The sequence below is a fragment of the Colobus angolensis genome, unplaced genomic scaffold (assembly GCF_000951035.1).
Source record: "Colobus angolensis palliatus isolate OR3802 unplaced genomic scaffold, Cang.pa_1.0 Scaffold28, whole genome shotgun sequence".
In the NCBI taxonomy this organism is placed as follows: Eukaryota; Metazoa; Chordata; class Mammalia; order Primates; family Cercopithecidae; genus Colobus; species Colobus angolensis.
Window position 1 is genome coordinate 6,354,561 of NW_012116043.1, and position 12,786 is coordinate 6,367,346.

At 47.3% G+C, this 12,786-nt stretch overlaps 2 protein-coding genes across 4 annotated transcripts in view; one reads left to right on the plus strand and one right to left on the minus strand.

Moving 5' to 3' along the window:
• PSMD9 (proteasome (prosome, macropain) 26S subunit, non-ATPase, 9) overlaps positions 1–11,687 on the minus strand; it is a 41,530-nt gene extending 29,843 nt beyond the window's left edge. The window contains exons 1-3 of one of the 2 annotated variants that reach the window (XM_011948501.1): positions 11,426–11,687; positions 5,587–5,689; positions 1,102–1,313 (exon numbers count right to left, since the gene is read on the minus strand). In XM_011948501.1, the coding sequence (XP_011803891.1) occupies positions 1,102–1,313; positions 5,587–5,689; positions 11,426–11,563 (453 nt within the window). In that variant the 5' untranslated portion in view covers positions 11,564–11,687. The remainder of the gene's footprint in view (positions 1–1,101; positions 1,314–5,586; positions 5,690–11,425) is intronic. The other variant, XM_011948502.1, reaches the window with a different exon arrangement.
• Positions 11,688–11,756: 69 nt separating this feature from the next.
• The window catches only part of HPD (4-hydroxyphenylpyruvate dioxygenase), a 65,266-nt gene continuing 64,236 nt past the window's right edge, over positions 11,757–12,786 (plus strand). The window contains exon 1 of one of the 2 annotated variants that reach the window (XM_011948504.1): positions 11,757–11,990. The gene's annotated coding sequence lies outside the window, so the exon portion shown is untranslated. The remainder of the gene's footprint in view (positions 11,991–12,786) is intronic. The other variant, XM_011948506.1, reaches the window with a different exon arrangement.

Here is a 12,786-nt window from a genome sequence, read left to right on the forward strand (position 1 = left end):
TTTTTTTAGACAGAGTCTCGCTCTGTCACCAGGCTGGAGTGTAGTGACACGATCTCCGCCCACTGCAACCTCCACCTCCCGGGTTCATGAGATTCTCCTGCCTCAGCCTCCCGAGTAGCTGGGATTACAGGCACATGCCACCACACCCGGCATTTAGAGATGGGGTTTTGCCATATTGGCTAGGCTGGTCTTGAACTCCTGACGTCAGATGATCACCCACCTAAGCTTCCCAAAGTGCTGGGATTACAGGCGTGAGCCACCGCACCCGGCTGAAAATTTTTTAAATAGAAATAAAATTGATTGTGGTGATGCATAGCTCTGTGATATACCAAAAAACACTAAACTGTATACACACTTTAAATGGGTAATTTTTTTTTTGAGACAGAGTCTCACTCTGTTGCCCAGACTGGAATGCAGTGGCATGATTTTCATATTTTTAGTAGAGACGGGGTTTCATCATGTTGGCCAGGTTGGTCTCCAACTCCTGACCTCAAGTGATCCACCGGCCTTGGTCTCCCAATGTGCTGGGATTACAGGCGTGAGCCTGTAATTTTTTTTAAGACAAGGTCTCACTCTGTCACCCAGGCTGGAGTGCAGTGGCACAGTCATAGCTCACTGCAACCTCGACTTCCTGAGCTCAAGTGATCCTCCCACCTCAGCTTTCCAAGTAGCCTCAGCCTTCTCAAGTATTGGGATTACAGGCATGAGCCACTGTGCCCAGCCTAATTTTTTTTTAACACACCACATAACATGTATAACTCATTTGGCAGGATGCCATTCTCATTTTCATCATTCAGTGCCCAGCTAAAATGAGCCCCAAGAAGAGATCCTCTCCCTCTCTTGGAACATTTATCATCTTCTGTCACTGGGAACAGGTCACTCCCCCACCAATGTAGTGGGCAGCCAGGGATGACCTCTCTCTAAAACTGCCCCCAGCACCGGGCTGGATACACAGCAGGCCTCACTCAGTGTTTATTAAATGAGTAACTGAACTCAGCACTGCAGCATGGAGACAACTGGTCTGTCTTTCCACACCCCTGAAGGCTACCTGACCCACAGTGTCCCCTGGGCATGGACTTGAGTGGCCAACCCCTGGATTACCGCGATGCTGGCTGGGGAGCCAGGGCTGATGCTGTTCACTTTGGCGAAGGCCTGTGGAGGGCCCTGGCTCTCACTCTGGTCCAGTTTGCGGTTCATGGCCTCTTTGTGGGCCTCAGCCATGTCCCGGGCCTGCTTCTCCTTGTCACGAGCGTGCAGCTGGTGCAGGGCCTCTTCCACCTGCTTCATCACCGCCTTGTGATCATTCTGCAGGCCTGGGATGAGAACCACACATCAGGGGCCGAGGAAGACAGTGGAGGACACAAGACTCATACATTCATTCACTGAAGAGTTAACAAGTGCTTACTACATGCCATACATGGAGCTAGAGGCGAAGAGGAGTCTCTGACCAAGACAGACGACATTCCCTCTTGGAGTATTCAGTCCTGCAAGGAGCAGCTCCAGAATAAGTAATTACAGTAACATCTGATGACTGCAGGGAGGCCTGGCCAGCAGGAAAGTCTGCCCTTGCTAATCTAGGAGATGAAGGAAGGCTTCCTGAAGGCAGTGCTGTCTCGGGTGAGCCCTGAGAGGTGAGCAGTAGGAAGGTAATGTCCAGCTGAATCCATAGGCATGAACTCAAAGGCATATGAGGGGCTGGCACTGTGGTCATGTGAATGAATGACTTAGGCTGGGTGTAATCAAGATTTCACTTTTCTCTGAAATCCTCTAGAAGGAAAAATGCTGCATAAGCCCGGCACAGTGGCTCACGCCTGTAATCTCAGCACTTTGGGAGGCCAACGCAAGAGGATCACGAGGTTAAGAGATGGAGATCACCTAGCCAACATGGTGAAACCCCGTCTCTACTAAAAAATACAGAAATGAGCTGGGTGTGGTGGTATGTGCCCGTAATCCCAGCCACGTGGGAGGCTGAAGCAGGAGAATTGCTTGAACTCGGGAGGCAGAGGTTGCAGTGAGCCGAGATGGTGCCACTGCCCTCCAGCCTGGCAACAAAGCGAGACTTAGTCTCAAAAAAAAAAAAAAAAGCTGCGTAAGCCTAGTAATCCTGGAGATACTCAGTCCAGGAGAGGGAGCCCACAGGGAGGTGGCCAAAGGGCACCCCTGCTGCAGGGCTCTTGCCAATTGGTGGGGTTTGGGAGGAAGAGCCCATGCCATGAAATCTTTGATTTTTCCAGAAAAGCTGAAAATTGGGATGTCTGAAGTGAAATTCTCTGATTTTTCAGTACAGACAGCTAATTCAAAATGTTGTGAACCACCATGGCAATCTGCAGGCCACGCGAGCACAGCAGCTGGTATTTTGATACCCTGTGCCTGTCAGTGGGCTTGCCATACTACCTGACCTGCCTCCTCTGCCACTGTCACTTTGGAGCAAAGGTGAGACCCTCAGTCGTTAAGGGATTCAAGTTCTCAACCCACAGGAGCAGATGTGGGAAAAGAACCCAGATCTGAACAAGTGGAGACACGTACCTGGAAGGCAGACTTACATAACACATGGGCACTTTCACTAGAAAAGCCCTGCCCTGATGAGAGGTCCACAGCATTCCTAGAATCTGCAATGCCTGGCACACAGGAAGTGCTCAATACACAGCTACTGGGGAATGGAGCAAATGACTATTTACAACATATTACAATTCTAATCAAAATGTTACTGAAAGGGTTTTTTTCAGTACAAAATGTTTCTGCAGTATATTTCAAAACACAAATTTGCAATTACAAACATACCATATTAATATAAGCTGTTGGCCGGGCACAGTGGCTCACGCCTATAATCCCAGCATTTTGTGAGGCTGAGGCAGGCAGATCACCTGAGGTCAGGAGTTCAAGACCAGCCTGGCCAACATGGTGAAACCCTGTCTCTACTAAAATATAAAAATTAGCCGGGCTTGATGGTGGATGCTTGTAATCCTAGCTACTTGGGAGGCTGAGACGGGAGAATCATTTGAACCCGGGAGACGGTGGGTGCATTGACTGAGCCGAGATCGTGCCACTGCACTCCAGCCTAGGCAGCTAAGTGAGATTCCATCTCAAAAAAATAAAAGAAAAATTAGTCAGGTGTGGTGGTGGGCGCCTATAATCCCAGCTACTTGGGAGGCTGAGGCCAGAGAATCACTTGAACCTGGGAGGTGGAAGTTGCAGTAAGCATATTTTGCATATATACATATGTGTGTGTATACATAAATATATACACACACATATGTATATATACACACACGCGTGTGTATAAAATATATATGTATATATGTATATATTTTATATAAGTATGTATAACACATATGTATGTATTATGTATATATAACATGTATATATGTTAACATGTATATAATATATATACACATATGTACATTATATATACACATGTGTATATATTTTACATATATACACATATATGTATTTTATATACACACATGCATTTTATATATAAACACATATATGTGTATATATTATATATATGTATATATGCTGTACTACACAGCAGACTACATACAGAAGCCAAAGGACCTCCGCATTATTTTCCAATTTTTTTTTTTTTTGAGACAGAGTTTCGCTCTTGTTGCCCAGGCTGGAGTGCAATGGCACAATCTCAGCTCACTGCAACCTCCACCTCCTGGATTCAAGCGATTCTCCTGCCTCAGCCTCCTGAGTAGCTGGGATTACAGGTTCGCACCACCATGCCCAGCTAATTCTGTACTTTCAGTAGAGACGGTGTTTTTCCATGTTGGCCAGGTTAGTCTCGAACTCCCGACCTCAGGTGATCTGCCCACGTCGGCCTCCCAAAGTGCTGGGATTACAGGCGTGAGTCACTGCGCCAGGCCATTATTTTCCAATTTGTATGTAAATCTATAACTGTTCTTAAAAAAAAGTTATTTTGTACAATAAAATAAACTTGTGAGAATAGATATTCTTCTTTTTTTTTTTTGAGACAGAGTTTTGTTTGCTGTGTCGCCCAGGGTAGAGTGCAGTGGTGCTATTTCGGCTCACTACAACCTCCGCCTACTGGGTTCAAGCGATTCTTCTGTCTCAGCCTCCCGAGTAGCTGGAATTACAGGCATGTGCCACCACATCCAGCTAATTTTTGTATTTTTAGTAGAGGCAGTATTTCACCATGTTGGTCAGGCTAGTCTCAAACTCCTGACCTCAGGTGATCTGCCCGCCTTGGCCTCCCAAAGTGCTGAGATTACAGGCATGAGCCACCGCACCTGGCCAAGAACAGATTTTTCAAAAAAAAGACCAATAAGGAATTGCTCAGTTTTTTTTTTTTTTTTTTTGAGATGGTCTCTTGCTCTGTCACCCGGGAGGTGGAGGTTACAGTGAGCCAAGATCGTGCCACTGCACTCCAATATGGGTGACACAGTGAGACTCTGTCTCAAAAAATAAATAAATAAATAAGATGTGATACAGATGGAATCAAGATTCAAATAGATTAAAGAGGAGTTAGTAAGTGAAAAATGTGGAGGATAAATGCTAATAGGACTCTGTGGTGGAGGCAGTTGCCTACCTATGGCTGAGTGGATAACGGCCTCCAACACATCCACATCCTAGCCCCTAGAACCTGGGAATAACGGCCTCCAACACGTCCACGTCCTAGCCCCTAGAACCTGGGAATACGCCATCGTACATGGCAAACGGGGCTCTGAAGATGTGATGAAGGACCTTAAGATAAGGACATGATCCTGGATTAGCCAGGTAGGCCTGGGGTCATCACAGAAGTCTTTATAGGTGCAAGAGGCAGGCAGGAGAGTGAGAGACAGAGATGTGATGACAGAATCAGAGGGAGGGAAATGCGATGGCCAGCTTTGTAGATGGACAAAGCCACGAGCCAAGGACAGTGGGCAGCCTTTGGAAACCAGAACAGACCAGGAAACAGGTTCTCCCCTAGATCCTCCAGAAGGAGCCAGCCCTGCCAACACCTTGATTTTAGTCAGTGAGACCCATCTGGACTTCTCATCTCCAGTTACTAAGTCTGTGGTCATTTGTTATGGCAGAAACAGAAAACAAATATACTATCCAATCTGTACTCTCTCCTAGCTCTTTAATTAAAAACAAATCATGCCTGTAATCCCAGCATCTTGGAAGGCCGAGGCAGGAGGACCACTTGAGTCCAGGAGTTCAAGACTCACCTGGGCCACTTAGCAAGACTTGTCTCTACTAAAAAAAAATTAGCCAGGCACAGTGACACACACCTATAGTCCCAGCTACATGGGAGGCTGAGGCAGGAGGATCACTTGGAGCCTGGGGAGTTGAGACTGTAGTGAGTCATGTTAGCGCCACTGCACTCCAGCATGGAAGACAGAGCAAGACCCTGGCTCATAAAAAAAAAAGAGAGAGAGAGAGAGAGAAAAAGAAACCAGAAATATAGAAGCTTAGAGTCTAGCCCATTCCCTTAGTTCTCAGTCCTTGGAGGGGGATAACATAATCCCATCAAGGCAGAAGAGAAGGCAGTGGATAATACAGATCCTTGGTTTTATTTGTACGCTTTTAACACCTCCCACCACAAGGTGGGGAAAGTCCTCTAAGAGGGCCACTCACATATGATGTTGTGCCGGGCGGTACGGACTTGGTACAGGTCCACGTCTGACCGGGGGTAGCCCTCACAGTCCACCAGCGGCTCGTTCATCCCAATGCCTTTTTGCTGGAGGAAAGAAATGTGGTTAAAAGGTGCTCATGGGTGTAATGTCCCCAGGATGTCTTTCCCCAGACCCTTCTCTGAAGTCATAATAAAGGTGACAGTATCAGTGCCACATACCAATCACTTAGACCCTATTCATGTCCTTAGGCTCTATTCATGTCCTCACAACTACCCTGGGGTGGGCACTGCGTCTTTCATTTTTTATTTATTTTTATTTTTTATTTTTTATTTTTTTTGAGATGGAGTCTCGCTCTGTCGCCCAGGCAGTGCAGTGGCTGGATCTCGGCTCACTGCAAGCTCCGCCTCCTGGGTTTATGCCATTCTCCTGCCTCAGCCTCCCGAGTAGCTGGAACTACAGGTGCCCGCCACCTCGCCCGGCTAGTTTTTTGTATTATAGATCGTTTATTAAGAAAAGGATTTCACTGTGTTAGCCAGGATGGTCTCGATCTCCTGACCTTGTGATCCGCCCATCTCGGCCTCCCAAAGTGCTGGGATTACAGGCTTGAGCCACCGGGCCCGGCCTCATTTTTTGTTTTTAATGCAAGTAATGCATGAATCCATTCTTTTTTGAAGTTAAAACAGTGCCGATAAAACCAAAGACTCCTTTGAGCATCATCCCCAAGGCCAGCCTCTTCCTCCCCTCCTTCAGACCCTCCTTCCCACAGGTGGCTGACACCTGGCTGCTGGCCCTGGAAGCTAGAGGGGAGTGAGAAGTCCAAACAGCATCCAGCTGTGGCAGAGCTTTGAGTCTTCTGAAAATAAAAAGATCTAAAAGGCCTTTCCAAGAAGGAAACAGTGATAGCACCAGCTGCCTCCGAGGAGAGGAACTGGGTGGCTGGGTGACAGGGCAGGGAGAGAGAAGCTCCACTTTACATCCCTCTGTAGGTTTTGCATTTTGCCTATGGGAATGTATTCTCTATTCAAAACAATCCCCCTTTTTTTTTTTTTTTAACATTTTAAAGACATGAGTTAGAGGAGAGTACACAAAAGCAGTGAAACCAGTCGCATGGTTCAGGGGAGGGGCTCTGCAGTTGGTTAGACTTTAATTTGAATCTCAATTCTGCCACATACAAGCTGGACATCCTTAGCTGAGACCTTCTCTCTAAGCCTCAGCTTCCTCAATTATAAAATGGGAATAAGAGCGCTCGCCTCCCTCCCTACCTGCTGCGAGAACTAATGAGCTGACCTGCAGAGTACTCAGCACAGCGCACATGCATACACAGCATAGTGGGTTCAAGATGGTCCCCAAAAACAGATAACCACATGCTAACCTCCAAAACCTGTAAATATGACTTTATTTGAAAAAGAGTCTTTATAGCCGGGCGCGGTGGCTCAAGCCTGTAATCCCAGCACTTTGGGAGGCCGAGATGGGCGGATCACGAGGTCAGGAGATCGAGACCATCCTGGCTAACATGGTGAAACCCCGTCTCTACTAAAAAATACAAAAAACTAGCCGGGCGAGGTGGCGGGCGCCTGTAGTCCCAGCTACTCGGGAGGCTGAGGCAGGAGAACGGCGTGAACCCGGGAGGCGGAGCTTGCAGTGAGCTGAGATCCGGCCACTGCACTCCAGCCAGGGCGACAGAGCGAGACTCTGTCTCAAAAAAAAAAAAAAAAAAAAAAAAAAAAAAAAAGAAAAAAGAAAAAAGAAAAAGGGTCTTTATAGATGTAATTATGTTAAGGATCTCGAGATAAGCTCATCTGGTGGCTGGTGTCCTCATAAAAGAAAGGCAGAGGTAGGTGTGGGACAGAGAAACAGGAGGAAGGCCATGTGAAGATGCAGGCAGAGGTTCAAGTGACACAGCTGTAAGCCAAGGACCGCCGATAGCCACCAGAGGCTGGGAGAAAGGCCTAGAAGCTTCTCTCTCAGAGCCTATAGAAGGAGCCAACCCTGCTGTCATCTTGATTTCAGACTTCTGGCCTCCAGAGCTGGGAGAGAGTAAATTCCTGTTTTAAGTCACCAACTCTGTGGTGTTATGGTGGCCCCAGAAAACGACTATGCACAGTCATAGTCCTAAACAGTGGCTATAAGGATTAGTCAGTCCAGGGACAAGTTGCCAGTGTGCACAGGCACTGAGAAGAGGGATTCCGTTCACTTTGCTCCCTTTCTCTCTGGAAGCCTCCGGGTTACACCCAAACCTACTGTCCACTGTGCAAGGAGATAGTTCTCCGTACTCCCCTAACACAGGATTCACCATGACACTGCAGAAATGCTCCAGGGGCTAAAAACCTGTATCTGCTCCTGCCTTCCCACAGTGATTAAGAGTTAACCAGCCTTTGAGAATCAATGTCACATTGGATAATGCTTCTCAAAGGGTGGGATCCATAACACTGGCAGCTCACACACAGGGCATTAAATAACCCTGAATCAAAAATACATATTCCTTTCCCAATTCTCTTCAGTCCTTCAATTGTCAAGGCAAAAGTGTCCATTTGGTGGTGGTCTTTGCAACACCCCAGTTACTTGCTATCTCTAGGACCCTCCATTTTTATAAGTTTTATTGAGATACAATTCAGATACCATATAACTGACCCATGTAAACTGTAAAAGTTAACGGCTTTTGTGTTTGTTTGTTTGTTTTGAGACAAGATCTCCTTCTGTTGACCAGGCTGGGGTACAGTGGTGTGTTCATAGCTCACTGCAGCCTTGAACTCCTGGGTTCAAGCAATCCGCCTCAGCCTCCTAAGTAGCTAGGACCACAGGTACATGTCACCACACCTGGCTAATTTTTAATTTTTTGTTTTAAGACAGAGCCTTGTTCTGTCACCCAGGCTGGAGTACAGTGGTGCGATCTCGACTCACTGCAAGCTCTGCCTCCCGGGTTCACGCCATTCTCCTACCTCAGTCTCCCGGGAGTAGCTGGGACTACAAGCGCCCGCCACCACGCCCGGCTAATTTTTTTGTATTTTTAGTAGAGACGGGGTTTCACTGTGTTAGCCAGGATGGTCTCGATCTCCTGACCTCATGATCCGCCCGCCTCGGCCTCCCAAAGTGCTGGGATTACAGGCGTGAGCCACTGCACCAAGCCTTTAATTTTTAATTTTGTAAAGATAGGTTCTCACTGTGTTGCCCAGGCTAGTCTCAAACCCCTGGCCTCAAGTGATCCTCCTGCCTCAGACTCCCAAAGTCCTGGGATTACAGGCATAAGCCACCACACCTGGCCACTGACCATTTTTATTAATCATATTTTCTTTGGAGAAATGTTTATTCAGATCCTTTCCCTGTCTTCTAATTGGTTCCCTTTTTATTATTGAGTTATAAGAGCTCTTACTATAGCCTAGATACTATCCTTTTATCAGAGAAATGATATGCAAATATTTTCTCCTATTCTGGAGCTTATCTTTTCACTTTCTTTACTAAGTCCTTTGAAACACAGTTTTAAATGTTGAAGTTCAACTTATCATTTTTCTTTTGTAGCTTGTGTTTTTGGTGCCATATCTAAAAAGGCTTTGCCTAATCCAAGGTCACGAAGATTTACTCCTATGTTTTATTATATGAGATTTATAGTTTATAGTTTTGGCTGCCCACTTTTTTTTTTTTTTCTGAGATGGAGTCTGTCACCCAGGCTGGAGTGTCATGGTGCAGTCTTGATTCACTGTAACCTCCACCTCCCAGGTTCAAGCAATTCTCCTGCATCAGCCTCCCAAGTAGCTGGGATTACGGGTGTGTACCACCATGCCTAGCTCATTTTTGTATTTTTAGTAGAGACGGGGTTTCACCACATTGGCCAGGCTGGTCTCAAACCACTGACCTCAAATGACCTGCATGCCTCGGCCTTCCAAAGTGCTGAGATTAAAGTTGTGAGCCACCATGCCCGGCCTTTTTTTTTTTTTTAAAGAGACAGCATCTCACTGTGTCACCCAAAAGGGAGTGCAGTGGTGCAATTATAGCTCACTGCAGCCTCAAATCAACATCCAGGACGCAAGCAATCCTCCTGCCTCAGCCTCCCAAGTAGCTGGGACTACAGGCATGCACCACCATGCCCAACTAATTTTAAAACATCTTTTTTTTTGTAGCAGCACAGTCTCGCTATGCTACCAAGGCTGGTATTGAACTTCTGGCCTCAAGTGATCCTCCCACCTTGGCCACTCAAATAATGAGCCACTGTACCCAAACTCACTTTTTTCTTTTTTTTCTTTTTCTTTTTTTGAGACAGAGTCTCGCTCTGTCGCCCAGGCTGGAGTGCAGTGGCAGGATCTCAGCTCACTGCAACCTCCACCTCCTGGGTTCGAGTGATTCTCCTGCCTCAGCCTCCCAAGTAGCTGGGACTACAGGCATGCGCCATCACATCTGGCTAATTTTTGTTATTTTTAGTAGAGTCGGGATTTCACCATGTTGGCCAGGCTGGTCTCAAACTCCTGACCTCAGGTGATCCGCCTGCCTCAGTCTCCCAAAGTGCTGGGATTACAGGTGTGAGTCACTGTGCCCGGTTTTTGTGTCCTAGTTTTTGCTCAAAGTCAGATTCAGACCTCAGGTCAGTACCCAGTGAAATGATTCTCTGGCCCTATGTATGAAACTTCATCTTATGGCCAGACGCAGTGACTCACACCTGTAATCCCAGCACTTGGGAAGGCCGAGGTGGGCGGATCACCTGAGGTCAGGAGTTCAACACCGGCATGACCAACATGGTGAAACCCCATCTCTACTTAAAATACAAAATTAGCCTGGAGTACTAGCCCGCGCCTGTAATCCCTACTACTCAGGAGGCTGAGGCAGGAGAATCATTTGAACCTGGGAGGCGGAGGCTGCAGTGAGCCGAGATTGAGCCACTGCACTCCAGCCTGGGTGACAAAGCGGGCTCAAACAAAAAAAAAAAAAACTTCATTTACATCACCTAAAATGCATTCCATCCCACCCTACTTGGGCATAATTAATTGAATCTTCCTCTGCGAACTGATTTGTGATTTTATACTAGGTGGCATAAGAAAATCTGCATCAGCTTTTGAGCCAGACCCATCGCTGCCAATTCCAACCTGCATGACCTTAGATAGGCGTTTGCCCCACTCTGGGCCTCAGTTTCCTCCTTATGCAATAAGGATGAGCCTTATTTGTCACTCAAAGTCCGGTCCTTAGACCTCTAGCATCAGCATTGCTGGAAGTTGACTACAAATGCAGAATCTGATCCCTTGCCTCAAACAAAATCTTCATTTTAATAAGATCCCCAGGTAATTCACATACACACTTAAGTTTAAGAAGTTATGATGCAATCAGCAAATGCCAGGTGCAGTAGCTCACGCCTGTAATCCCAGCACTTTGAAAGGCCGAGGCGGGAGGATCGCTTGAGGCCAAGAGTTCGATACCAACCTGGGCAACAGAGCGAGACTCTGTCTTTACAAAAAATACAAAATTAAGATAAGGCAGTCAGCGAAGCACATGACAGATGTTCAATCACCAAGTAACACCTGCTTCCGCCTCCCTAAAATGGAGAAAGTAACAGTATCCATCTCAAAGGGTTCTTGCGAGGATTAAATGAACTCAACAATGCACAGCACTTAAACCAGCGCCTAGCACACAGTAGGGCTCCATAAACGCTTGCTGGATATCAATATAGCTAACTGTTAAGTTACTAAGCTTCTTTGCCTGCCTTCTTGTGCCGACAGAGGCCGCACTTGCGGCGACTTGGGCCTCCCACGGAGACGATCCATTGCGGAGCGCCCAAGTTGAGGCGGCCCTGGCTTCCCAGTCCTCCAGAGACGGGGGGCCGGGTTAGGCGACCTGGGGCGCCCCGAACCCACACTCACGCTTTCTAGCACGTCATAGTTGGCCTTGATCTGCGCCTCTATCTCCTCCTTGCGCCGCATCAGCTCCTGGACATCGCTGACAGTCACGGCGCCGGCCTGCGAGGAGGCTCCGCTCTGCCTCGCTTCCTCGTCAGACATAGCGAACCTCGGGCCGCGATTCCACACACCAGGTTCCCCGGCTACGGACGACGCCCCAGTAGACAGTAACTACGGCTCCGCCCATGGGCCAAAACACCACAGCCGTCCGCGAGCGCGACAACAGGCAAGGGGTGGGGCTTGGGGGGCGGAGCTGGGTCACCGGAAGCCGCGCCCTGCCGGAACACGTGCGCCTGTGGTGACCCGGCAGGAGTAGCGTCGGCAGCAATGGGTCCCCACGTAGGTGCACACCAACGCTAGGGGATGATCTCGCGTCAGCTGACTCGTTTTCTTTCCTCATTCGTGCAACAGACATTTATTGAGCGCCTTCTGTATGGATGGATACTGTACGCCAGAGAACCGCTGCGTGGCGCTCCAATTCAGTTTTTCACATCCACACAGCCGTGGAGCATTTACAAAATACATTAAGGTTCCTTATCCCTCACTTTACATATCCGATATGCCTGAGTACAAACCCAGTATCTTGCCACTTAACGGCAATTTGTGTGACCCTAGATCACCACTTTGCTTCTCTGAGCTTCAGTTTCCTCATCTGTAAAATGGGGCAGTAATTGATAGCAGCTCACATAGAGCTGTCCTTCTGCTAACAAATATTCATGGAATGCTTCCTATAAGCCATATACTGTTGAAGGTGCTGGATGTTCCGGTTAAGGCCTCTATAAATTGCAGTGATAATAATAACGGTAACAGTGTTTATTTATTGATACTTAAAATGTGCCAGACACTGTTCTAAGTGCCTTACATATATTAATTCAACATCATGAAGCTAGATTATTACCTCCCAGTGTGACAGCTGAGAAAACCGTCTCAATAACCGATTTACCCAACTAGCAAAATGTGAGGCCAAAATTCCAACCCAGCTTAACTAAACGATCAACTTTGATATCTAACCATGTGTCTCTAATATTCTGTCTTGAAAAGGGCTTAACGGTCATCTGTGTAGTATTCAAACATGTTTGCCCTGAATCTAATCATTGGAAAACAGACATATCCAAAAGAAGGGACATGCTTCAAAACAACTGGCCTGAAAACTTCAAAAAAAGTTAATGTTGTGAAATACACATGGGGGATGAGGGGTGGGGGAAGGGAAAGGAGGCGGATATGCAATTACCTAGGTTTAAGAAAACTAAAGGCCGGGCGCGGTGGCTCAAGCCTGTAATCCCAGCACTTTGGGAGGCCGAGACGGGCGGATCACGAGGTCAGGA